We start from the raw sequence: 26,020 nt of genomic DNA, 5'->3' as shown, positions 1-26,020 counted from the left end.
TTTAAAGGTTTTGCGTCATTTAAGGCCAGGGAATTTATAATGTAACAATAGTATCTATTGGACTAATGTATGATGTTAAATGTCTGCCATCTCTTAGGTTTGGAGAGAGTGACCATGCTTTATCTCGGCCTACATAATGTACGTCAGACCTCCATGTTCCCTCGTGACCCCAAACGCCTGACCCCATAAAGATTAAAGCAGCCAGTCGGCTTCTCGTCTCCCGTCCCACTTGAAGCAGTAGAACCTTTCGGACACCCAGCCATCATGCCAGGATGTGGAAGTGCCATGATTAACCGACACAAATTCAGCCACTTTTATAATACTTATCACCAGACACAACATTACGGATGTTAGATAAAACTAATGTACTTTGAAGGGAATCAGTGTTAACTGCTTATATAATACAGGTGATATTGTGACACGTATTATTAAAATCATACTGTACATGTAGGTGTTTTTCTACTGATGATGTTCTACTGATGATATTTGTGTCAAAATCTTGACTCAAAGATTTTGAGAATTCTAACAAATCATTTAAACAGTACATGCACAATAAATTAACTAAATGGTACGTTTCTGAGTATTTTTCTTCTGAAAGTTCGAAAATGATTTTTAATGTTGGTCATATATTCTTGACTATGTTTCAAATCATAAGCACTTACTAAGTGATTCCCCAAACGTTGAAGGTTAATATTACATCACTTCCTGTTGTGTAATGCCAATGTAGTTCAATTCCAGTAGTCATCATACATTTGTAGATCGTTTTTCTTCGTTTTATTTCCCTTTAGGTTATAGGCTATATATCAAATCACTGTTTTAGTACACACTCAGGTTTTTACAGTAGACTCTTCAAAATGCAAATGAACAGGTGGAATGTTACAAAAATAAAGTGCTCATTCATTGTAAATAAAATGACAATCAATTTGGTAAAAGTATGAGCAACCTCTGTGGAACAACATGTAAAACGACACAACAAAATCATTTTAATAAGAGTCAGTAGTGTTGAAGGTAATATTTGAGACCCATGTGATTGAAAAAGTCATGATAAGCTCAAAGAAAGATCGGAAACGCTCAAACGCATTAATCTGTTTACTCGGAAGAGCTTCCTGTGATGTGCAGGAGGAAGATAAAGATCTGGACGATATCAACATAGAGGGAAAGAGCTCCGAAGACATATTCCTCAGGGCTGATGCTGTTCGCTCGGTTTCCAATGAGCAGCTGAGTGTGGTAAGCCAAAAACTGTAAAAAGACAAGCAATCATTTAGCATTCCATTGGGGAAAAAAGTGTGCTTAATTGTATTGAATGGGTACTTTAACCCTCATGTGGTGTTCAAAACCCTATAACACTTGTGGTGTTCCCGGTCAAAAATGACCGGCCCCATAAAAAAAAGCTTATAAATCACTCATTATACCATATTTTTTCACCCAATCTTGGATTCAATCTTTTTGTCAACTTGTTCTCTTTCAATTAGGACTGGTATTATATTTCTGTTTGCATCTGAACTAGGTGGGCCTCATTTTATCTGAGAGTAGGCATGGTCAAATATGGTCACAATGGCCGACCATTGAAAGTGAATGGGAGAGACTGAAAATAAACAGAACAATTTAATTTTTCAGGAGCATGTTCATTATTTTCATGTACACATATGAGCATATGTGCTTGCAAACATCGAAGCCCTTGGACCTGTGCATGTATCGATACATTTATACACACGCTACCCAGACACACACCTGTTAAAACACACAAACTTTTTTGAGTATTACACACATTCTTTTCCACAGAGAGAAATTTGATCCTACCCTAACATCTAATATACATTTTATCCATCTGACATTACCACACACACACACACACACACACACATACACACACACACACAAACTTCAAAAGAATCTTTCTTTCATGTTTCTTGTTTTATCACAGCTTCCAGACAAAATATTATGACATTTTGTTTTGGAACTGTGAGGTTCTCACACAGAACTAGACAATATTTACAAATATACATCATGCGAAAGCACAGGCATATATAAAAATGCCTCACAGCACCTTGCTTTGTCATTCATTTGTGGCAGCACAATGGCAAAGCAGCTCTCTGCACATGATGTTATTCATCAGATTTTTTGACTCAGAAACTAGTGAGGAGGAGGAAATGCAGGATGCATCTTGCAGTTAAGATGTTTCTGAAGAGGAAGGCACCACTGAAATCCGGCTACGGAGCTTGAAACAACTGATGAGGAGCTGTCTTCCAAGTGATGAGGGCCCAGCTGAATGACAAGCAAGGTGCTGTGAGGCATTTATATATGCCTGTGCTATCGCATGATGTATATTTGTAAATATTGTCTAGTTCTGTGTGAGAACCTCACAGTTCCAAACACAAAATGTCATAATATTTTGTCTGGAAGCTGTGATGAAACAAGAACATGAAAGAAAGATTCTTTGTGAAGAACGTTTGTGTTGTGTGTGTGTGTGTGTGTGTGTGGTGTGGTAATGTCAGATGGATAAATGTATATAAGATGCAGGTTAGGGTTCCAGGATCAAATTTCTCTCTGTGGAAAAGAATGTGTGTAATACTCAAAAAAGTTTGTGTGTTTTAAACATGTGTGTGTCTGGGTAGCGTGTGTATAAATGTATCGATACATGCACAGGTCCAAGGGCTCGATGTTTGCAAGCACATATGCTCACATGTGTACATGAAAATAATGAACATTGCTCCTGAAATCTAAATTGTTTCTGTTATTTTCAGTCTCTCCCATTCACTTTGAATGGTCGGCCATTTGTGACCATTTTTGACCATGCCTACTCTCAGATAAATGAGGCCCACGATTAATCAGATGCAAACAGAAATAATAAAACCACTCCTTATGAAAGGGAACAAGTTGACAAAAAGATTGAATCCAAGATTGGGTGAAAATATGGTATAATGAGTGATTTTATAAGCTAGTTTTTATAGGCCGGTCATTTTTGACCGGGAACAAACCACAAGTGTGACTATGTGCCATATTTTTTACAAAACAAAAGTTTCAAAACAAAATTCCTGTTGAAACATTAGAGTAGACTAGTGTGATCAACAGTAGCCATTTTTTTCATATTTTTTTTTCATATTTCCAAATTTACTCACAAATTATTTGTTTTTTACTCAAAAAATGAGATGCCTACTCTCAGATAAATGAGGCCCACGATTAATCAGATGCAAACAGAAATATAAAACCAGTCCTAATTGAAAGAGAACAAGTTGACAAAAAGATTGAATCCAAGATTGGGTGAAAATATGGTATAATGAGTGATTTATAAGCAATTTTTTATAGGCCGGTCATTTTTGACCGGGAACACCACAAGTGTAACAAGGTAACAAAACCCCCACAAAAAAGTAAGTTTTTTTTCCAAAAAAAAATTTGGATGTAGATATACCCTTTGGGAACAAAGTCACTAAGTTTCAGTCCAAAGCGATAACATTAACTAGTATTTTTCGGGAAAAAAGAAAATCTTCTCCGGTCAAATTAACCCGAACACCACATGAGGGTTAATAAAGTATATTTAAAAAATAAATAAAAAAAAACTGTATTTGCAGATAATACGATATTAATTTAATGTACGGCCACTTAATAAAATACCATTTCAAGACTGTTTCTTACACTTAATTACACTTTTAATAATGTAACAATGTCAAATTTAAAGCATTGTTACTTTGAAGTACATTTAAGCCGTTGTTTTGATCTTCGTCACACTTAATTTGATGTGTTGACTAATATACTAAAGCACATGATCATTTTAACTGTAATTTCATATTACTTTTAAAGTTAATATATTTTAATTGTACTTTATATTTGCAATTACATTTAAATACATGATATACAAGTTTCAGCGGAAATTATCATTAAAAATGATTTACTATAAATGCCTGACTATGAATAATATTAAATATATTAAATCTAGTTGCATTTAAATATACGCATTTATATATATATATATATATATATATATATATATATATATAAGTATATATATATATTATATATATATATATATATATATATATTATTGTAAATAATATGCAATTAAGTGTAAAAAGAAACATTACATTTACACAACAAATAATACTATTCTTAAGAATTATGTTTTTTTTTTTTAACAAAATAATTCATCATAAACTCACCAAGGTAAAGACTATTGCTCCACAAGCGCCATACAGCATTTGCAGCCACGGCACCTGAGACATTGATGGTGTAGGTATATTATAATGGTTAATCATTCATAAGACATGATATAGGTCTTTCTTTCCAAAGACAAGTTTGGTCCGCAATTCTGCCACATCAATCTTATGTTAATATGTGAAATATACATAAGATATGCACCTGTCAGACAGTTTTTGACTCCATTGTCCACAATAAAAAGTCCCCCTAGTCTGAATTCAAAACTTATTTTAATATGTGGGCACTCCTTATGACATTATAATGACAATAAAGACACATTTTTGGAGCTGAATGTTCTTCAGGGATCCCACTCTTTTTAACCTATTATTTTACAGGACTATTTACCTGACTTATCCAGCTATTCATGATTTAGTGGATAGGGATTTTTTAAAAATATGTTTTTCATTATAAAAATGCCTTATAATTTACATGATTTTTCTAAGTCCTTTCTAGGTTTCTTTCTCTTTTTTTTTTTACTTTTAATTAGGCTTCCTCATATATCCAGGTTTTCTGGTCTGTGGGAACCCTGGTTCTTCAAAAAAAAAAAAAAAAAAAAAAAAAAAAAAAAAAAAAAACAGTGTTGAGGTGGTATATTAAAAGTTTTAAACAAAAATGTATATATTGGTACGCTTAGTTGACCTTGCTGAGGGCCCCCTAGTTGAGAACCACTGCATTAAAGGAACAACTCACCCATAAATTATAATTTAATCATTCTCACCCACCCATATTTGATAGTTGTTGTATGGCAAGAGTGTAATGATTCATTTTTGTGGGAATCATCACTTTAAATGTCATGGTTATATTTTTGCCACTGTTTACATTTATTTATAGTGCCACCCACTTGCTTCCATTGTAAGTGCATCACTGTAATGTGTTTTTTGTTGTTTTTAACAAACTAAAGAACAAGTCCAAATGATTTACTATGTAGGCATTAATTCTTCTTAGTGGCCCTCTAGTTGAGAAACATTGCTTTAAACAGCCAAACTGGTCTCACTTACATACTGAAAGGAGAGTACAATGGATGTGATGATGCCAGTCACCAGAAGAACAACACAAAGAGCACAGAGCAGACCTGTGCAGGAGGTGAAGTCAACCTGTTCAAATGAAAGAAACCTAAGTAGTTGCAAACTGTAGAAGTTGTGATACTATAAATAAAAGTAAAAAAAAAAAAAAAAAGATTCCATATGTAAAATGGGGAGAAAATATTAGACAAAAGCAAAAATTCATCCAATAAAAAGAAAAACACACACAAAAAACAGTTTTGTTTCAAGCAAGCATGAGACATTTACCAGTAAGCCATGAATGTTTAAAAAGAGACAGACGATCATTGTAATCAAATACAATGGGGTTATTTTACACAGGCAACAAAGTGGCATTCACCACTGACCAGGCGATGGGTGCTGCCACAGCAGGTCTTACCTTGGTCTGAAAACAGAAGATTGTGACGATTATACACACTATTGCCGTGATCCCCAGGGCCAGGAACACTGCTTTGGTGTCAAAATAACTAAATAATGCCAGACGGAAAAAAACTAGATTTTAAAACCAAAAATATGCAGTATGTGAAACTGACGAAATTTTAGTCTTACCTTGATATTGTTCCTGTCATGTAAGACAACGTAAGGGTCTGTGGAGGACAGAAAACATATTTGGACAATTACAATGAATAATTCAATGGCAATGTCCATGAAAGCTAAATGCAATCATCACTTACAAAAATGAAAAGAAGTATTAAATTCCATGGATGACGCCTCCTAAAAAACAAGTCAGGATTTCCATTATTAAATAGATATTCTGATGCTTATAATGTGAATAGTTAAAAATGACTAAACTCACCTCGGCCCCTCACAGCAAACCAGCATAAGGTAAGTAACAAGATAAACCGGGCTGAGAGAAAAAAAATAAATAAATAAATTCACCGTTACTTCAATATAATATACATATTCAAATGTTTAGGGACAGTAAATTGCTTTTTTAAAATAAATAATTGTATTCACCAGGGATCCATTAAATTGATCAAAAGTGACAGTAAAGACATTTAAAATGTTACAAAAGATTTTTCTATTTCAAATAAATGCTTCTCTTTTAAACTTCTCATTAATCAAAGAATAGAAATAGAAAAAAAAAAAAAAATAAAGTACCACAGCATCTACAAGCAACAAATCAGCACATCAGAATGATTTCTGAATGTAATATTGGGGATCATAAAAGACCTAAAAACATTTAGATTAGTCAGACATGACAGTAAAATAACTCACAACGATGCCCAATAAACGGCAGGATTTTGGACCACAAAAAGACGCACGGGCTCACTGTAAGATGAGGGATGTACACAAACACACATTTCATTGCATTGCATGTATAATGCATTAGATTCACGCAGTAGTTTATTAATGTACAGTTGTTTTGTGAATTCATGTATCATACTCACACTAACGTAAACACCGCAATGATTGAAGTAGTGATTAACAGCTGGACGGCTAAAATAAGGTAAACCTGGTACAAAAACAACCACAAGCCAATTTGAAGCTATTGCTCATTTTATTGCTACATTTATATACTTAGAAACCTGTAGTACTAGTTCTGTTTTAAAATAGATAGTCTCAATACCTTTCTAATGAAGGCATGTCGAACACTCATGCTGTCCCATACGCCAGTTGAAGAAATGCCCTCTGCATCTCCTACAACAAAACAATGAATACAGATATATGCCAGACTCAACCACCTAACAGGAGTGCATGGTTTCTGAATAAAAAGCAGCTCAGTTTTATTCATAAAGCAGACAAATGCAGTATAAAACTGAACAGTACAAAGGTAGGCTGCACTATGCAACAGTTTGCAGGAAAGAAACTTGATTTGTACATACAAAAGAAACAAGTAAATACAGCAGAGAAGTTATAGATTACACTTAATGATTCACATGAGAACTTGATTCTTACTAAGGTTGGAGGGAAATATCCCTGGTGGTATAAAGGAGGGCATTGCTGAAGGGCAGTATCCAGGGCCCTGCCAATGCCCTGCCTGAGGGTGTATGCCAGGCTGTCCCGAGCCCGTATACACCCCTGGATGGACTGGATATGCATAGGGAGGGTATGGATAGTTTCCATGCTGCTGTCTTGACTCTTCATAGCTTGGAGGGGGATCTGACTTTGACATTGCGATGTCCCTGAAACACAAGCCACATAATTAAAGTTCTTGAATGATTTAATTAAGAAATTAATACCTATATTATTATTTTTTCTCTCTCTCTATCTCTCTCCCTGTTTACACACATACAGAGTATCCAATGCATTCCAAGAAGACAGACTCAGTAAGGCTATATACTAAATAAGTACATAGAGCTATGTAAACAATACAGTTACACTTTAAACAACAACAAAAAAAGATCTGTTCTTAGTTATTTTGCCAGTGTGACATCAGCATAATTATAATTATTGTAAATTAATGGAGAAATATTTCCCTTACCACGTCTGCTGTGACCTCAGCAACGGGCCTGAATGAAATGAGAGCGTGCAGAATGAACTTGTTCTGCTCGTGTGATGCAGTGAAGAGCGCGAGGTGCGCACTGGAACGCTCTGATTGGCTGGAACCAGGAACCGTCTCCAGTTTCCATGGTTCTGTCCTCACTGGACTGCGCTCAGTAACCTATTCATTTCCCGAATTAGTTTTGTGTGACCGCTGTTTAGTATTCGAAATTATATTAACTATTTATTTTTTGGTGGTCTGAACAAATAGATATGTGTTATATATCTTCACATGAGCATGTTGTCTTATTCACAAGTACGGAGGGATTTGATGTTAGTGGGTCATTATTAGTTAATGATCTTGTAGTAAAACCTGGCTACCAACAGACGGCGCTAAAACATAAAACATATCATTATATCGACACTAACGTTCGTGCATTGTTTAACACAGAGACTCGATACACAGTGTGTTGTGTAGATGGTTTGATCGGTGGGCTCTTTATCTTTGGTTTTTATACACATTAAATAATTCTTTTTAAGAATATTACATTAACTTACATTATCAGATTTTTCTCCATTCAAACGTTGCAGACAGCAATGACATCATTGTAATATTTGCATACTGTACTGCGACTGGTCATTTTTTTTAGTTTTTTTTCTTTTTTTTTTTGATTGGTCATTTATGTATTAAATTTATTTTTAAGTATGTATTATTTAGTGCATATCTTCTTTAGTAAATGCTATTTCACTTTTTTTTAACTCTAAATAAATTATGCATGCTAATACAAAATGTAATAGATCAGGCTGGGATAAATATTAGATTAAAAATGAAATCGTATTCATTAGATTTGATACTGTTGTCTTAATGGAAGGAAGAAAAAGGGGAAAATGCAACGAGAATTGTTCAGCTTGCTGTGTGTTGTAGAGATTATGAACATATGAATGAAAAGTATGATTTTAACCTTCTTGTAATTCTGCACTGGCATGAAGGCAAAGAGTCTGAAATGCCCCACAGAGGACATGCTTATCAGAGTCCTGCAGAGTCAGAAGCTATTCACACCTCTGAATGCTCTTATGATGTACAAGTGTACAAGTATCGTATACAAACCTCAGAGCAACACTCAGCTCAGAAAAAACAAAAAAAAAAAAAAAAAAAATACTGAAGTGCTAAGAAATATAATATTCTCCCACTGTATATTTTCGCTACGAAATAATAATGACCAGGAACTCAGAAAGGTGAGCAAATACACAGAACACAACCATTAACAAAGTGCAGAAAACAGTTCAGTTTACGTGCATACTACGAACTGATATATGCCTAATGTTAAAAAAAAATCACAAAGGTATGATCACAAACAGTAAAACTTAATTAAAGTATTAATTAAATCATAAAAAATAATAGCAAAAATCAAACTATATAATTCAGATGTCTTGTTTATCTAACAGTTTTTTGGCCCTAAGTAAACAGGATAGTGAGGATTATGATGACTTTTATTTTGAAAAAAAAAAAAAAAACTCCTAGTACTTCCGGAACTTTCAACGTGAGCTCATTAGATTTACGCTGCTGTCATGTTGTTAAATTTGGAATTAGATACATAATCAAATACTTTTTTTCCCCTTTTTTTTCTTTTTGCACGTTGAAGCCAAACGTGGAATGACATTTATGCATCAAATCGATTCACTGAAGAAGTTTAAGTACTTCCTGCTCGACCATCTGTTTACATCAACCTCAGCAGTATTTTTAGAGCTTTTTGATTTTTGCACATATATGTATATATATAATAATAAGAAGTAATCATGCTGAAGGCTGTTATTCTTATCGGAGGTCCTCAAAAAGGTGAGTAAATATCCCTCAGACTCGTATCAGCGGTGCAGATTCACAACATCAACATTTTGTACGTTCTGCCATTTGTAACGTTACACCTAGGACCTAGGACTTTTTTGTGATATTCTCAGCATTGTCACTAAGGACAGGACCTTTTTTTTATTTTTTATCCTAAATATGTCTTAAATACAATTTTGGTAATCTTATTCTAATGTTAATATTTTGGTAATATTTTGCGTATCATTGATAGTGTTATGCAAAACTCCAACCGTGTTGATATAAATACCTTGAAAGGGCATGAGAAGCAGCAAATAAAATAAAATAAGAAATTGTGTGAGATTATAAGCTTTCATTTAATTTATAAAAAGTTTTTTTTTTTTTTTTTTTTTTGTGAAGAAAATTATTAGAAAAATAAAATTACCATCAGTTCACATGAAATGTATCCTAAATTATGGAAAGTCTGATTCTGTGTTCCTGCTGTTTATAAAGGCACCCGGTTTCGCCCGCTGTCTTTTGAAGTGCCCAAACCTCTGTTTCCAGTGGCTGGAGTGCCAATGCTACAGCATCACATTGAGGCCTGCTCAAAGGTACATATTTTCAGTTCATATAGAGAAAAATAGATATTTAATTGATTTTCCTTAAGGGAAAAGTTGTGCACTTTTTTAACAATTTTTATGACTTATTTTTTTCTTTAGCTTCCGAATATGAAGGAGATCTTACTTATTGGCTTTTATCAGCCCAATGAAGAACTAAACAGATTTTTGTCATGCGCCCAACAAGATTTCAAAATCTCAATAAGGTATATAATGTAAAGTATAATATCTTTATTATGTAACATTTGTATTTATTGTTTTTAAAGTCGGAAAAAGGCTTTTGTTTACATGGATTGTCTGAAATCCCCCTCAGATACCTTCAGGAGTACGCTGCTCTGGGCACCGGAGGAGGAATCTACCATTTCAGAGATCAGATTCTGTCTGGCAGTCCAGAAGCATTTTTTGTCATGAATGCGGACGTGTGCTCAGAGTTTCCTCTGCCAGAGATGCTGGACTTCCAGAAGGAGCACGGAGACGCTTACAGTTTTGTCATCCTAGGCACCACGGTTAGGAGTTCTTGTGTTTATGTATTAAACCATAGATCCAATAAAATGAAAGACACAAGCCAAGCTACTTATAAAACGTGATTCTCAATTGATTATTAGCCTGTTTTTATTGGAGTTGTTATGATGTTGTTGTGCTTAAAAATCAATGATTGTTTCAGGCCAACAGAAAACAGTCCCTGAACTACGGCTGCATTGTTGAAAATGAACAAACTGATGAGGTAATCAAGATTATTTCTTTTTTATTTAAAAAAACTTGAAGCGATAACATATGAGATCATAAGTCTCTTATCATATCCTTCAGGTCTTGCATTATGTCGAGAAGCCCAGCACATTTGTGAGTGACATAATCAACTGTGGAATATACCTGTTCACTCCAGAGATATTCCAGCACATCGGAACAGTTTTCCAGAAGAACCAACAGGACATGCTGTTGTGAGTGGGACAAATCCTGTAGGGTTCTTGAGTGGAACTGCATGCATGCTTAATCCATTTCTTTCCCTTGGTTCTCTTCATTTATCTTTTCCTAACTCCTTCCTGTCTGCCATCACTCTGTTTCCTGTTCCATCATCAGATATTACGATGAGGGGTAAGTTTGCACGTGGACTGAAGGTCTGGTTTGGATGTAGAACGAGAAAGAGCAAGTGTGATGTAGATTTTGTAGTGAGCTCAGATGCTTGTGTGAACTAGAATCATGTTAGCATGATGTGGTGTGATGATAACAACGTCACACACATGTTGTGATAACATCACAAACTTTGATTTGAAGCAAAAAAAGTATATGAAAATTGCAGTTAAACACGATTATCTAAAACATATTTGAAAATAATGTGCATTGATGGCTTGAACAGAGACTTAAATTACCCTATGGGGAAAATTAATGGAGTTTTTAGTTATAGAACCAGACTGTTACATTTTACTGAATATTGATATTAACTAATAAATACAATACGTTTTGAAAGTTAAATACATGGCAAATGCCGTTTCATTTTATTTTTAATCCTCTGGATCTTCAGTATTTACCTTTTATTTTCATTAATTTGTTTTTGTTCAAGTTATCTTTCCTAATTATGTGTTTGTCCATCATAGTGTCATTTTATATTCTCTGTCCTGGGTCGTAAAACATCTGATATCACCAGAGGGTGCAATTAAGGCTTTATTTGGTACTATGTGGTTGTGTGCTGTAGAGAGGAGCAGTCCAATGGCTGGCATCGGGCAGAGGTGATCCGTCTGGAGCAGGACATCTTTACGGCACTGGCAGGCCAAGGCAAATTATACGTGTACAAAACAGACCGCTTTTGGAGCCAAATCAAATCTGCAGGGTTAGTTGTTGACATAACATTAAATCACAGTTCTGCACTGATTATGTTGCTGTATTTTCTCCGTAACTATATTTAATTGTGTGTTTGTGTGTGTGTGTGTATAAGTGTAGTTAATGTTATGCTCGCCTCTTTTTTTCAGATCTGCGATCTATGCAAGCCGTTTGTATCTTAACCAGTATCACACAACACATCCAGAGAGGTTAGCTACTAATAGAGAAGGAGGGCCAAAGACCAGAGGTAAATGCTTAGAGGAAGTATACATTTTGTTAGTCTGAGAGACTCTCTTTGCAGGCCTTCTAATGAATATTTTTTTTTAATTTTAGGAAATGTTTATATACATCCAACTGCCAACATTGACCCAACTGCTGTGGTAAGTGTTTCTTGATATTAATATTTAGAGTTCCTCAACAATCATTTGCAATGTATTGTAACTTCTGCAATGTGACATTTCTGCATGAAAAAGTATATTTAGCAGAAGATTTGCAGAATGCTAGCCATCAGGAATTGATTTGAGCACAAGTATGTTTGGTTATGATTAACAAAGCAATATTTTACTTGTGTAGAGATAGAATAGATAAACTTAGTGTTAAGCCCTATTCGTACGGGACTAGTTTTCTAAACTACGTTTGAGTTTCGATTCTTACCACCTGACGTCTGCGATTTTCATGTACCAATTCGGATGCGACTAACATCTCCATGTTTATTACAGAGGAAGGAGGGTCTGTTTTGTGCATCTGGGCGTCACAGAGATCACGCGCTCTGTATGCGTGCATTGCATATAACGTTAGTCATTCGGATTGATTACCATTAGTATTATTACACAATAAATACTAAAAACTAAATGGCTAGTATAGCAAAACCATGTTAATGTGTGGTTCCTTTAGTTTAACTTTTTTTTTTTTTTTTTTAGTAGGCTAAACCAATGTTTAATTTTCATAAAGGTACATCTAATTAAAACATTATGTAATTGAATGCATAAATTAACGTGAGTAATCTTACCTGATGCTGATATTACAATAGCCAGTCTTAACAGTTTACGTTATCTGGCTCTTGATTTTATTACTTTTATAAATAAAATATCACCATCAATCACAGACAAGCAGATATATAAAAAATGCACACAGTAAGAGCATCTACGGTAATTCACGTTGGCCAAAACAGACAAGGAAACGCGTTGTGAAATAAAATTTCGCCGGCAATCACAGACATTCGCATTCGGAAGGGATTAGTTTTCTCAGAGGATCACTGAGTTTGCTGAAAAACAGTAGGTAATTTGCTCTGGAATTATTACAGAGGTTGTGTGAGAAAATCACAGACGTGGCATATTCGGACGGGACTAAAATCACCAAGTACGTCTGTGAAACACAGATTTCTCTAACGACCCCCTGTAAAACTAGTCCTGTCCGAATAGGGCTTTAGAGGGTCAAGTTATTTTTATTTTTTTATAACAATTAAAAAGAAAACAAGTAGTCTAGAAAAGAAAAAGAATAGAGAACGCTAGTATTAGAGGGTCAAGTTTTTTTGGTTTGATTTTAATAAATAAAAAGAAAACAGGTATATAGAATAGAAATAGAATAGTTCTAGTGTTAGAGGGTTAAGTGTAGATGGAAGAGATGTGTCTTTAGACCTTTCTAGAAGATGGATTAAGACTCAGCTGCTCGGATCGAGTTGGGCAGGTCATTCCACCAGCCGGGAACAGTTAAGATAAAAGTCTGTGAAAGTGATTTTGTGGCTTTTTGGGATAGCATTATAAAGAGCATGCAAGCTTCTGTAGGGCACATAAGTCTGAATTTAGGTGAAATGGATTTAGGTAAAGGGGTGCAGAGCCAGTGGTTGTTTTGTAGGCAAACATCAGTGCCTTGAATTTTACACAAGCAGCTATTGATAGCCAGTGGAAATTGATGAACAGAGGTGTGGCATAGAGGTGTGACTACTCTTGCGGCTATATTCTGGATTAGCTGCAAAGGTTTGATAGAACTGGCTGGAAGACCTGCCAAGAGAGTGCTGCAATAGTCCAGCATGGGCAGAACAAGAGCTTAAAGAACTAGTTGTGTAGCATGTTCCAAATCTGCAGGACCAGGCAGTTTTAGCAGTGTGGTCTGTGAAATTCAGTTGATCACCAATATGATGGTGTTATGGTTGATGTGCCTAGCTGGATGGAGAAATTGTGATGAAGTGTTGGGTTGGCTGACACCACAAGCAGTTCTGTCTTGGCAAGTTTAAGTTGAAGGTGATGGTTCTTCATCCAGCAGGAAATGTCTTTTAGACATGCTGAGATGCAATCAGCTATTGTTGGATCATCAGGATGGAATGAGAGGTAGAGCTGAGTGTCATCAGCACAGCAGTGATATGAAAAGCCATGTTTTTGAATGACAGCCTAGTGATGCCATGTAGATAGACAAAAGAAGTGGTCCAAGAACTGAACCCTGAGGCACCCCTATAGCTACAGTAGATGTTGTGACTTGACACCTTAAAGGACCTATGTTGTTTCTTTTCTTTTTTAGTTAGGTCCAAATGTATCAATAGGAACAGGCGTAACGATCGGTGCGGGAGTTCGCGTGAGGGAGTCCATTATCCTCCATGGTGCTACTTTACAGGTGAGTTAATGCTCCTAACCAGTGGCACAGAACACTCACTTTCTTTCCCTATTGCTTTTTCTTGCATTTAAACCAATCACTCACCACAGTATAATACAGTATATATACTAATTTTGTGTTTTGTAGGATCACAGCTGCGTGTTGAACAGTATTGTGGGCTGGGGCAGCACCATTGGCAAATGGGCCAGAGTGGAAGGGACCCCTAGTGACCCAAATCCTAATGACCCATATGCCAAAATTGACAGTGAGACACTGTTCAGAGATGGAAAACTAACACCGTCCATTACAATTCTTGGTAATTTTATAAAACATCATCATGAATATATTATGTATTTGAAAGTGATTCATCTAATGTGACTTCTCACTCCTTCTCTCGATCTCATCAGGCTGTAATGTAAATATCCCATCTGAGGTCATCATACTCAACTCTATCGTCCTGCCACATAAAGACCTTAACAGAAGCTTCAAAAACCAGATCATACTGTAGTTTCAGTTTCAGTCATTTGTACTTGTCATTTTCATACAAATAAAACAGGTATTTGAAATGAAAATGATGGATGAATCATCTGAAGATTCAGTGGCGTTTGTTAAAATGTCTGTTACTGTATTGTGCTTATGGATTTACCATTGTACAGTGTTATCACATCAAAGCTGGATAAATGAAATGTCAAAGATATACAAAGAAAGGTGCAAAAAATAAATGCTGTTTATTTGTGCAGTCTGTTACCATTCGTTCCAGAATTTAACATGTCATGTAAAACAAAAAAATGGTAAGACAAATGATAAAATCTTGTAATTGGATACCAGTTGTGTTGGTAATTGTTTTGAATAATTGATGTTTCTGTGACTGCTCCCTGTATGAAAGCCAAGCGCAATTCAAGAGTCTGACGTCTGCAATTAATTATATTTGGATTAAGTCACAAAAGGTAATATAGTAATTTACTGCAGTGCTTGTAGAAAATCACAGTGTCTGTATTTATGGTTAAACAGCTACAAGACCATCAATTATTTGTCTTAACCTTTCAGACCAAGACAGATTATTCAATTACAGACTTCACATTTTGCAGTTTGGCAACAAAATGCTACTATATAAATTTATAACACTGCCTAACTTCTGAAGGCACTACTGCAGATACTGCCCTTATTATATAAAAAATAAAAATACACAAAAGGCAGGACATGAATTCATCTTGTTTATTTCAAATCATTTTGCCATTTCACCCTGTGTTGTTTCCACTTTTAAATATTGTCCAGGACGTTTCCTACGTACATAATAAATAGACAAACATTCTGCAGAAAATACAAAGTGTAGTCTCATATTTCATAGTTTTTACCTTTCTGGACAGAATTACATTCATAGGAGAAGTTTTTTTTCCAAGGTAGAATATGAAGTGCTAAAAAGTTTCATTTTGTGTGGTGGAAAAAAAAACAGTTCAGTGTCCCTGTGCAACAAAATATACACACATAAATCATTTGGGGGATGTGAAGAATTTCTTTTTCCCTGGTTCATTTTTTGCTTTGCTTCTAGAAAGAAAAACAATGGTTATGAAAAACCCACGATACGAACATGCTCAAGACCAATACAACGAGGAATAGTAGCTTACGGGTTATTGAAAGTGCCACCAAAGTGCTTGATCCGACCCTTTATTGAGCCACCGGATGTAGTTTTAGTGTATTTACTCAACTCCGGAGAGGTCAGAGGTTTGAATATCTTATCTGTTCATACAAATTAAGAAACAAAGTTAAAGAATCCTGGCAAAATACAGACTACAAACTGAAAAATACAACTACATTTAATATTTTAAAGTGATTTTAGACCATAAAAACGGCATTAAAATAGACAATACGTGAGCAGTGGAACTTTAACTAGCCAGTATGTGTTAACTTTAAAGGCCGGTCACAACACCAAGGATGACAACTATAACAATCATGATTTAGTTTAAAAAATGCTGTAAGTGTTAAAGAATAGCAGAGTCCAAACCATGACTACAACGATAACGGGACAAAGTAACGATACTGTTGGAATCACTTTCACAACCATTGAACAATTGACACTAAAATTGTCAATCAAAATCCATCCTGCTTTAAAGAACTTGAGCATTCAAAGAACTGCAGTTCATGCTTATAGTAAGCTGAATGTTATTTTGTGCTGGTGTGGATGATTATTTAGTTATTGTTATAATTATCATTCTTGGTGTGAATGGGCCTTAACACATGGTGGATACCATGTACCTCTGCTAGTGCTTGGACGGACACTGGTGACTTTGGAATCCACCACAGAAGGTACGAGCGGATCCTTCTCAGCAAGAAGGCCTTCCCAGAAATCTGAGGGGAAGGACAAAAACCGAGCTACTACCTGTTGCAAAGAAGTTAGAAGAGGTTTATTTCTTGAAACAAAGCTGAATACACAAGGAATGCATCACATTGAGATTTTCTTGCAACTTACTTTGGGTTGGGTGTTTGTGTCTCTCATAATGGTCATGGGAGAAGGTTCTAGCAACCCGTGACCAATGACAGTGGGCCCAAACACTCTGGCTAAGTTATTCTGATCCATCTGACACGTTGGACTCTGCATTACTCTGAGAAAGAACATAAATGTGGTTGCAAAATGCTTAAACAAACAAGTATACAAAGTCAGAGTTGCAGAAATGTCTAAATCAGAGCAATTTACCTCTGCAAATGCAGCATCAAGAAGGCCAGGGTGTCTTTGTTCGGCTGCGGCAACTCTTTGATAGTCTTTATTAATGTTTCTACGCTCTTGTCTTCATCAGCCATCTCTGCGAGTGAAAAAATGACTATTTTGTCAGAGCCAGCCACAGTATCAGATTCAATTACACTCCATTGCCAGAGCAATATATCAGGTGAATTAATGACTTTATCAACTTTTCATACTTTAAGGATATCAGGTTTCACGGAGCAGGTACATAAACACCTGTATCAGTGTTTGCATTATGAAGGACTTTCTCTCATTTACATGCTACAGCCATTCTTGGCCAAGGAAATTAGACAATATGGCTCTCCCCATGACATCCAATCCAATTTATAATTTAAAAGGGAGGTACTTTACCCTGGAGTCATCCTGAATCTATGAGGGCTAGAAAAAAAAAACCTCCATGATAATAGCAGAAGCACCCTGACTGCTCCTAAATCTGCCACTTAGACTCCATTTAGCAGTGGCGAATGAAATTAAAATGCTGAAAAAGACAAGCGCTGGTTTGGGAGATAACGTTCGACATTGATTGTTTCCGAGTCATCAGGGACTTGTCAACTGTCACAAGTAATGGGAAATAACCATCCGCCCTAAAAGAATGAGAGTAGCATACGTCCTCATGCCTCTGGCATACACAAGCACCAGATGCTTGTTATAGAATCCACCCTCTGCAAAATTGCCACCATTTTGGATAATCTAGTCAGACTCCTCAAAGAATATCAAATTTTCAAAGTCAAATTGGGACTATTAATGTCAGGACAAGGTGGGTCTCTTGATAGACTTGATGAAGATGGGGGAAAAAAGTTTTAAGTAGTAAGAACAAGGGTTTCAGGACAGACAGCTTTCAGAAATCAACTTATTGACTTTCTAATAAATGCCAGGTTTTTTTCTGCACTGAAAATGTTTCACCCAGTGATGTAGTCAAGATCAGATTATTAACGTTCGAGTCCAGGCTGAGACATGAGTAGGTTGAGTCAGTCGAGACTGAAAACAGAAGATGATCAATTGGTCTTGAGTACTAGAATACTAGGTTTCACCAATTGAATGGTTGTTGAATGGAAAATAGCATCCAGCATGTTCTATTAAACTTCTTTGTGTTCCAGGGAAGAAAGAAAATCATGTGGTTTAGAAAGAACAGAAAGCCCTTTAAATAAACACTTTAAATATTAAATTATAATATTTAACCATAAAAACTCAAAAGTTTGGGGTAAGATTTGTTTTTAAAAGGAATTGATACAAGGATGCATTAAATTGATTAAACATGACAGTAAAGGCATTTATAATGTTACATAAGATCACTATTTCAAAAAATGCCATTCTTTGAACTTTCTCTTTATCAAAGAATTCTGAAAATTTATTAAACTTCTCACAAAATTTTTAAAACAGCACAACCATTCAACCATAAGAAATGCTTCTTGAGCAGAGAATGAATTCTGAAAGATCATGTGACACTAAAGACTGGATTAATAACTGCTGAAAATTCAGAATAAATTACATTTGAAATATATTCAAATAGAAAACAATTATTTTAAATTGTGATAATATTGACCAATATTACTGCTTTTACTGTATTTTTGATAAACTAAAAGCAGCCTTTGTTTAAAAACTTAAAAAAATAATAATTTGAACAGTAGTGTATATTTAAAATTAAAACCAAAACCTTCTCCATAATACCCACCAGAAGCTTCCATAAATGTTCTGTGAAGCTTAAATGTTATGAGAGGCTCCTTGAGCTTCCTCAGGAAGTCTTTGAGGAGTCCACAGACAGCATGAACCTCTTCTACTTTGTGGAGCATCAGCGGGCCTTTCCCGGACATGTATTTCTCCCTCAGTTCCTTTACCAGCCGCTCTCCTCCAGGCACTCTGTAAATACCCTTCTACACACCCCAGTCAGCCATAAAACAAATGAGATGCAGAGAAATTTCATATATCAACTGTATACGCTGTAAGTAGATGTTGTAATGTACTGCAATATGATAGAAAAGATTTGTTTCTTAAATCCAAATTAAGCTTAATTATACAGCTCTGTGTTTCAAGCAGTGCAATTATACTTTCAGCTTGAGAAACTATCCCTGTGTTGGTGTATTATTAAATAAAAACACCTCTTCAAGTCCTCTTCTCTCAATTTCATGAACACACTGAACAATCAGAGAGGGAATCCTTGGACGTGTGGAGGAGGCAAAGCTCTCTAAAGTCTCCTATAAAAGGGAAACAAACAGAACTTTTGAACATGGCATCTCTACATAAGGATGTGTATGTGCACTATGAAGGGTGAATACCTCATTTGGCTGGGCTGAACCATAAGCATTAGGGCTGCATCTCTCCATACATAGTTGTTTACACTCAGGATGGCTCACCACTCGACAGTCTCTGCATTTTATGGCCAACTTCCCAAAGCGAATCCTCTTCCCACATGGCATGCATGTCTCTGGACGAATCACCTGGACAACATAATTGTATTAGATTATATCAATTGTAAACCAGAAACAGCATATTTGGCCGGCTTTCCTTATATCGCACTTTATCACTTCATTTTTCAACTTTACTATATACTGAAATAACAGCATGGTGCACACTGAATAGGCTGGGGAGGTTCTGAAACTGTTATGTATTATACATTAACAGTACATGGAACTCTATTTTATGAATAATTATATTTTATAAATTCATATTAAACAATATAATGTATAATATAACATGTTAAATATAATATAATATAATCCTTTATATTACATGGATCCTTTTCACAGACTGAAAGTTTTACTATATATTTTGTCTTCATATTTTTTTTTATTTTATATACATTCATAACTTTATACTTTGTGTAATATCACCTTGACGTAAAATAATATGGTAGCTTCGATACTGAATCGCCACTGTACATTATATTTCTCAGCAGCTAGGGGATAAAATTGATGTTTTGAAGTAATGCAATTCACAGCTTCACTTTTGCAGAATGAGACGCACACACGCAACTTTCATGTCAAAAATGTCTCTAATATTATATCATATTATTTAAAAAAAAACAAAATCAAGTAAATTTTTGCTCCATGACTCAAGAAACTGATGTTAAAATCAGATGTGAAAGCCTCACAATATGTTGAGAAGTACTACTGAACAGCCTCCTACTGTTTTTTGCTGGAAAACATGCTGCAGAGTCTTATCCACGGTGGGTGTGAGGTCCTGAGGGACGACTGGCTCCGGGGCGCTCACCTCCATTTCAACAACTGTTTCAGCCTCTGTGACTTCACTGTGTGCCCACACAGACGTTTGTTCTGCACAAAGGACTCTGGTTAGTTTGAGAAGGTTAGAATGTGTCACTGAAAGTGGCACCTTTTGAGTCTTATTTACCATCAACAGATGGAAAATGTTCATTTCTGAGAGCCCTGGACTGATATTCTGGAGTCTCCTGGGTTATGTCTATTACCATGTGAATCTGACCTCCAGTCTCTGGGGTAGTGACAGATGCCTTCACAATCGTCGTCTCGATTTCCTAAGCACATACACAGACAAACACACACTAAAAATCCATTTGAAGCCAATCATGCTTTCTGCCGAAATGGAAGACCCTTAGAGTAGCATAACAATTGGTTATCTAGCTCGTGTCCACGCTCCTGGACCAATGTAGTTTCTCACAGTGCCAAATTACTTTGCTCCTCTCTTAGTGATCAGTGCCAGCTGAGTGGGAGTGATATGAGTCCCATGGAGGGAGACAGACAGGACATGGTCCACTGCTGTTCTCATCCGAGCAGTGTGGCAGTAGGTGTGGGCAATATGACGGCAAGCAGTCGGATGTGGGACTGATGAACGAACGAGCTGATGAGAAACGACACCAGACTAATCTAAAGAGGGAATATGATCCCCCTACTAATATGAAGAGTCTGTACATTTCACAAGATATACCTCATGCTTTTTAACTGCGTGTTACTGATATCTAAGCTAGGAGAAGCGGTTCCATTAAATGCTAAGTGATATTTATGATCCATGAAGATTTTAAACACTATACTGACTGTGAAATTAATATGGTGCCTTAACTTAAAAGTTACAAATGATGCATGGTGGAATCAAATATTCAAGATTCAGGGGTCTCATTTCTAAACGTTGCGTACGCAAAAAATGGGCATAGAAAATGCGTACACAATTTTCCACGCACATATCAGGATTTATAAAAAATAAACTTAGCGTAAATATTTACGCAAAGTACGGACATTCTAGATCATACGTACGCACTCTTTTTCCTGGAGTGAGAAAAGTAATGAAGGAAACAACAATTTTAAAATCATTATTGGAGATAATCACTGAAATTACATAAAGTCATTACGCAGAAGTTAAAAATTATACGAATTTAGGCATGTTTAGTGGATGCACTTGATCACTTTTCCTGTGGTATACTGTTTTAATGACAGCGAGGAGTGCTATAGGTGCACAATAATGTGCATAGACCACAGCTGTATGGAGGTGTGGATGCCGTGTGAAGGCATCTCCATAACATTATGAAAAATACCACTGTATTTGAGGGATACAACTTGACGAAAATGGTAATTTGCATGTTTTCTTTTTAAAATAGGCTACTTTGTCAATGATGTGCTGAGTCAGACAATTCTATTTACACTGCAATAAATATACGCTAAAAATATCTAAAAGATGTTCACCTTATCAGCAAAACTGCATAAATTTGATTTGAATTGTTTAAAACAACTGAAATACTATTTGGCCAGTGGAAAAGAATGAGATCAACTCTATTCTAAAATATTTATCTGAGAACTATTGTAAACAGTTTTGTTTTAATGGATTTTGATAATTATGCTAAAACATAAGAATATTATTCTACAACAATATAAATAGAGTATTAATATTATTATAAAAATTGTGTATGGCACAAATGGCATTTACACTCCGTATCTTATATTTCCTTGATGTCTTGTACCTTTAACGGTGTTAAATATGGTGTCATGTGGATGGGAATATGCATGGAAATGATATGCAGATGAGGTTATGCATAGTAAAACTAGGTGTTGTAAGCTCCATATATGGTGATTTCGGGAGTCGGGGTGGAGATGCACATATGCACATCTTCCCCTGACTGAGATTTATAAAAGGAATTTTGCTCAAGTTCTGGCTTTTGTGCATACGTACACTTTAAGGATGAAATCTACTAAGAGCTTTATAAATGAGACTCAAGATCATTTAGGTTTGAAATGTTTCACTTTTGGTGGATTTGTTTTTACTGAAATGGTTACAACAATTGAAATAAGAAAAATAATAGAGTAGATTTAATAACTTCTACCAACCTTCTCCAGAGGTCTAGTCCCCAGCAGATCTCCTGAACGCCCGCTTACTCTTCCTCGTTTTTGAATCGGAGGACCAACACTTGGGCCCATTGATGAACGCTAAAGACAAGCAGTGATAAAGTGAGACACATTAAGGACAAAACTACAATATATACTAGCACTTAACAACAGACATAATGTTGTGTCTTTTATAACTTGAGAAATCTGAAAAAGGAATGGAAATTTTTAGTGTGCTATAAATATAATATAATATAATATAATATCTTATGATATAATCAATAACTCAATATACTGTATATTAATTCAGAATATATTTAAAAATTACACAAATCTACTTATTTAAACAGTATGATTAAATTATGTTAGAATTTTTCTTTAGAATAGATTTGGAATCCTAGCCTTTCCATTTATTCTAAATATTTCCATTTCTACTTTTATTCAGAAAGGAAGCATTAAATTGATCTTTCTATTCAAAGAATCCTGAAAAGTGCATCAGAGTTTACACACAAAAACATTAAGCATTACAATCGTTTTAAACATTGAAAGTAAAAAAATAAAAATAAAAAATATGAACACTAAATCAGCATATTAGAGATTTCTGAAGGCTGTGGGTATGAGAATGAATACTGGAGTAATGGCTGTTGATAATTCAGCTTTGTCATAGCAGGAATAAATTACTTTTCAAAATATATTAAAATAGAAGACATTTTAAATTGTAGTAATATTTCAATACGTAATAACATTTCTACAATATGAAAAAAAAAAAAAAAAACAGTAATTATCTAGAAAATTGGCAGCACTTACTCTTCTCTCACGAGCTCTTGACTTGAGAGGCTTAACAAACGCTGTGTTGTCCAAGTCCTAGAAATCATACCAGCGAAATAATTTTCAGAAACAATTGTTTTGATCTTTTCAGTGATTTTTATGCACATAGGTCTGACAATAAACCTACAGCATGAATAAAAATGATACTAAATATAATACTCCACCAAATCATCATCCGTTCTGTCATAACTAATGTCAGAGTGTGACAGAAAGGAGGACTCATCAATCACTGATAACCTGATATAAAGACACAAGATGGAAAACAGCATTGTGAAAGGGGAAAAACTCCAAACCGAGAACTATATAAAGTCCGTGCCGATCGCTGCGGTACCGTTTTCCTCTGTGCTGTGGGACACTGGCTCCTTTGTGACTGAAGCTGGTCAGCATTGACCTCTGCTCATCATTGAGACAAGCACTTGACTTGCTGTCATGCACCAGTACGTCACATATCAACTGCATCTGCCGCTCCTGTCAAATGAATTAATGAGCGAAAAAGATACAATAAGTATCCTTAATAAACTCTCACAACAATGGGCAATAAATCACAGAGAACTTCTGTTGTATGAACTCTCCATGCACATTAGCACATGAGTCATGACCGCCCACATCCACATGGCCCTGTACTCAATGACGCCCTCCACCAAGTCTATGTTAGTCATGTTATGTCGCAGTGACCAAACTGGCAAAGCTTTCCTTGTTGGTTTCAACTTCAACATTTACATACAAGTCTCAAGGCAGCTAAACAGCCCATTTAATTCAAGGGGGTGAAAAACAGTAAAAAATAATAATAATAATAAAAAAAGTAATAAATAATACCACTGTGGTACAAACACAAATCTAGCTCCTTTACATTACTGCACAAGTGATAAGATACATTGTTTCAATTGTTTACTAACCAGGCACTGGTAGTCGGCTTCAGCTTTGTAGCGTTTCTTGATCTCCACGTCCAGCTGGTTCCGAGCATGTTTGAGTTTGACCTCCAGAGCAGCTCGAGCCACATCAGATTTGACCAGAAGCTCCTTCTGTTTTTTCAGCTCCAGCTCTGCATGAAGCCATTTCTTCCTGGCAGCTTCAAAGTTCCTCACCACCTCAATGAACTCGTAGATAAAAGACAACTGGTGAGATTTCAATATGGCAAACTATACATGCAGATCAAAGAACGATTATCATGCTTTCTGAAAGCAGTAGTTTTTTATAATTCTAACACAACGATATGAAGCGGTTACAGTTCAACAATAAAAAGTGGGTAATTTGTGGTAATCAAATAACCACTTGCGCGTTTTTCCTCAGAAGTAAAAATGTAACAACAAAAAAGAAAAAGTATTCCTGTCTTTCAAAAGCTCTGTTGAAACAATACACAACACTTTTCAGATGTCTAAATTATCCCTCATGTTACAATGAAATTGACTCGACTTCCCTTCTTTTCAACATCCATATAAAACTAACATTTCAAATGATTTTATTTTACCTTCAATGATTTAATATAGTGCTGCATTGGACTGAACATCCACCCATCAATACAAATTATTAAAGCATCTGTTTTTATCATAGAGTGGGCATACAGGGGCTGATTACTATCCAGAAAAGTAGCCTAATGTTGTTTTGGGTTTGGGTCAAGAAAGATGGAGACTACTTCAAAGTTATTCATGGAGCATGTGTAGTGGCTCTGGGTGTGTGTGGATGATGTCTTTTGTTGTTGTTTTGGTGTTTTGTGGTGTTTGTTGTATATAAAAATAAATAAAAACTTGAGCACAAAAAAAGAAAGAAAGATGGTGACAAAATTTCACCTCAGCAAAAGGTTATTATTATTTTTTTTTGTTGTTTGGGGCGGGGGTGGGGGGTTAAAGAAAACAAGAGAAAAAACCTGGATAAGTTGGTATTTAAACTCCTTGCTCAGTGCAACACAAACCAAGCTTACAGCAAATAGAGAACAGCATGGCAAAACTCCACATACAATACATCAGCACACAACATGGTGGAGACTCATTATATTTAGAAAATAATAATAATAATAATAATAATAATAATAATAATAATAATAATAATAATAATAAGAAGAAGAAAATAACAAATAACAAGTGTGTTATGAGGTCCCATAATATCTTACCGAGCTCAGAGTTAGACGCTTCTTCAATAGCAAGCCTTTGCAAGCACAGACCGAGGACTTCTCGTATAAACTGATCCCCCATGATCGCGTCAGCAGGTGATCCGAGGATCCGCATCAAACTCAAACAAACCGATTTAAATGCGTCACGTGAGTGTAACGTGGCGGGTCACATGGATTTCAGGCGGTTCTGGATCTTGCGTTTGGACTGAATATGGTACCAGAAGTCCAGCAACAATCGAAAAAGTTTTTTTTTTCGAGGCAGAGGTAAGAGCTTTCAATTCACTGAAAGTGTTTTGAAAATGTCATTACAGCTGCCATAAGTATTTGGCTCCGCACCTGCTAATACTGTTATATATATTATTTATTTAATATTATTTTTAATACAGTTAATATCAGGGCTAGTTTCAGTACAGACTACATGGCAATCTTAACTAGCCTAAGTGACATGATTTGAGTAAATGGCACTCTGGAAAATGGTTTAAGTATTTTGATTTAGTCAAATCAAATCTTCATCTAAAGTAAACAACTACAACAACAACAAAAATTCCAATGGCATCTATATATAATAAATTTAATATTAATAATCTTTGGT

At 35.5% G+C, this 26,020-nt stretch overlaps 4 protein-coding genes across 5 annotated transcripts in view; 2 read left to right on the top strand and 2 right to left on the bottom strand.

The window, feature by feature from the left end:
* The window catches only part of LOC109105252 (aspartate--tRNA ligase, cytoplasmic-like), a 32,811-nt gene extending 31,432 nt beyond the window's left edge, over nucleotides 1-1,379 (top strand). The window contains exon 18 of the mRNA XM_042731036.1: nucleotides 98-1,379. Coding sequence (XP_042586970.1) covers nucleotides 98-189 — 92 coding nt within the window. The 3' untranslated portion in view covers nucleotides 190-1,379. The remainder of the gene's footprint in view (nucleotides 1-97) is intronic.
* LOC109105550 (protein lifeguard 3-like) lies at nucleotides 760-7,866 on the bottom strand. Its single transcript, XM_042731037.1, has 12 exons — nucleotides 7,657-7,866; nucleotides 7,131-7,357; nucleotides 6,802-6,872; nucleotides 6,623-6,687; nucleotides 6,450-6,503; nucleotides 6,028-6,078; nucleotides 5,906-5,945; nucleotides 5,781-5,818; nucleotides 5,611-5,698; nucleotides 5,190-5,285; nucleotides 4,155-4,208; nucleotides 760-1,239 (listed from the first exon to the last, which is right to left on the bottom strand). The coding sequence occupies exons 2-12, from the start codon at nucleotides 7,345-7,347 to the stop codon at nucleotides 1,090-1,092; spliced, it is 924 nt and encodes a 307-aa protein (XP_042586971.1). The 5' UTR covers nucleotides 7,348-7,357; nucleotides 7,657-7,866; the 3' UTR covers nucleotides 760-1,089.
* A 1,306-nt stretch (nucleotides 7,867-9,172) lies between these two features.
* On the top strand, nucleotides 9,173-15,296 carry gmppaa (GDP-mannose pyrophosphorylase Aa). 2 transcript variants are annotated; one of them, XM_042731034.1, is made up of 13 exons: nucleotides 9,173-9,492; nucleotides 9,970-10,067; nucleotides 10,176-10,279; nucleotides 10,387-10,579; nucleotides 10,738-10,797; nucleotides 10,881-11,011; nucleotides 11,151-11,165; nucleotides 11,764-11,898; nucleotides 12,038-12,135; nucleotides 12,222-12,268; nucleotides 14,403-14,495; nucleotides 14,622-14,790; nucleotides 14,882-15,296. In XM_042731034.1, exons 1-13 carry the CDS (start codon nucleotides 9,453-9,455, stop codon nucleotides 14,980-14,982), a joined length of 1,284 nt encoding a protein of 427 aa, XP_042586968.1. In that variant the 5' UTR covers nucleotides 9,173-9,452; the 3' UTR covers nucleotides 14,983-15,296. The 2 variants fall into 2 exon arrangements, with proteins under 2 accessions (XP_042586968.1, XP_042586969.1); XM_042731035.1 differs by lacking the exon at nucleotides 11,151-11,165 and having other exon boundaries at nucleotides 9,175-9,492.
* Nucleotides 15,297-15,692: 396 nt separating this feature from the next.
* Nucleotides 15,693-25,582, bottom strand: LOC109105250 (rac GTPase-activating protein 1-like). Its single transcript, XM_042731033.1, has 16 exons — nucleotides 25,431-25,582; nucleotides 24,218-24,422; nucleotides 23,653-23,789; nucleotides 23,486-23,558; nucleotides 23,301-23,357; nucleotides 22,497-22,595; nucleotides 20,557-20,698; nucleotides 20,335-20,480; nucleotides 19,485-19,646; nucleotides 19,308-19,403; nucleotides 18,884-19,082; nucleotides 17,167-17,272; nucleotides 16,942-17,074; nucleotides 16,728-16,851; nucleotides 16,100-16,211; nucleotides 15,693-16,019 (listed from the first exon to the last, which is right to left on the bottom strand). The coding sequence occupies exons 1-16, from the start codon at nucleotides 25,541-25,543 to the stop codon at nucleotides 15,965-15,967; spliced, it is 1,959 nt and encodes a 652-aa protein (XP_042586967.1). The 5' UTR covers nucleotides 25,544-25,582; the 3' UTR covers nucleotides 15,693-15,964.
* Nucleotides 25,583-26,020: the final 438 nt, after the last annotated feature.

The sequence above is a fragment of the Cyprinus carpio genome, chromosome B9 (assembly GCF_018340385.1).
Source record: "Cyprinus carpio isolate SPL01 chromosome B9, ASM1834038v1, whole genome shotgun sequence".
Taxonomy (NCBI): domain Eukaryota; kingdom Metazoa; phylum Chordata; class Actinopteri; order Cypriniformes; family Cyprinidae; genus Cyprinus; species Cyprinus carpio.
The sequence above is the reverse complement of the archived record's forward strand: the minus strand, read 5'-3'. Positions and strand labels throughout refer to the sequence as shown.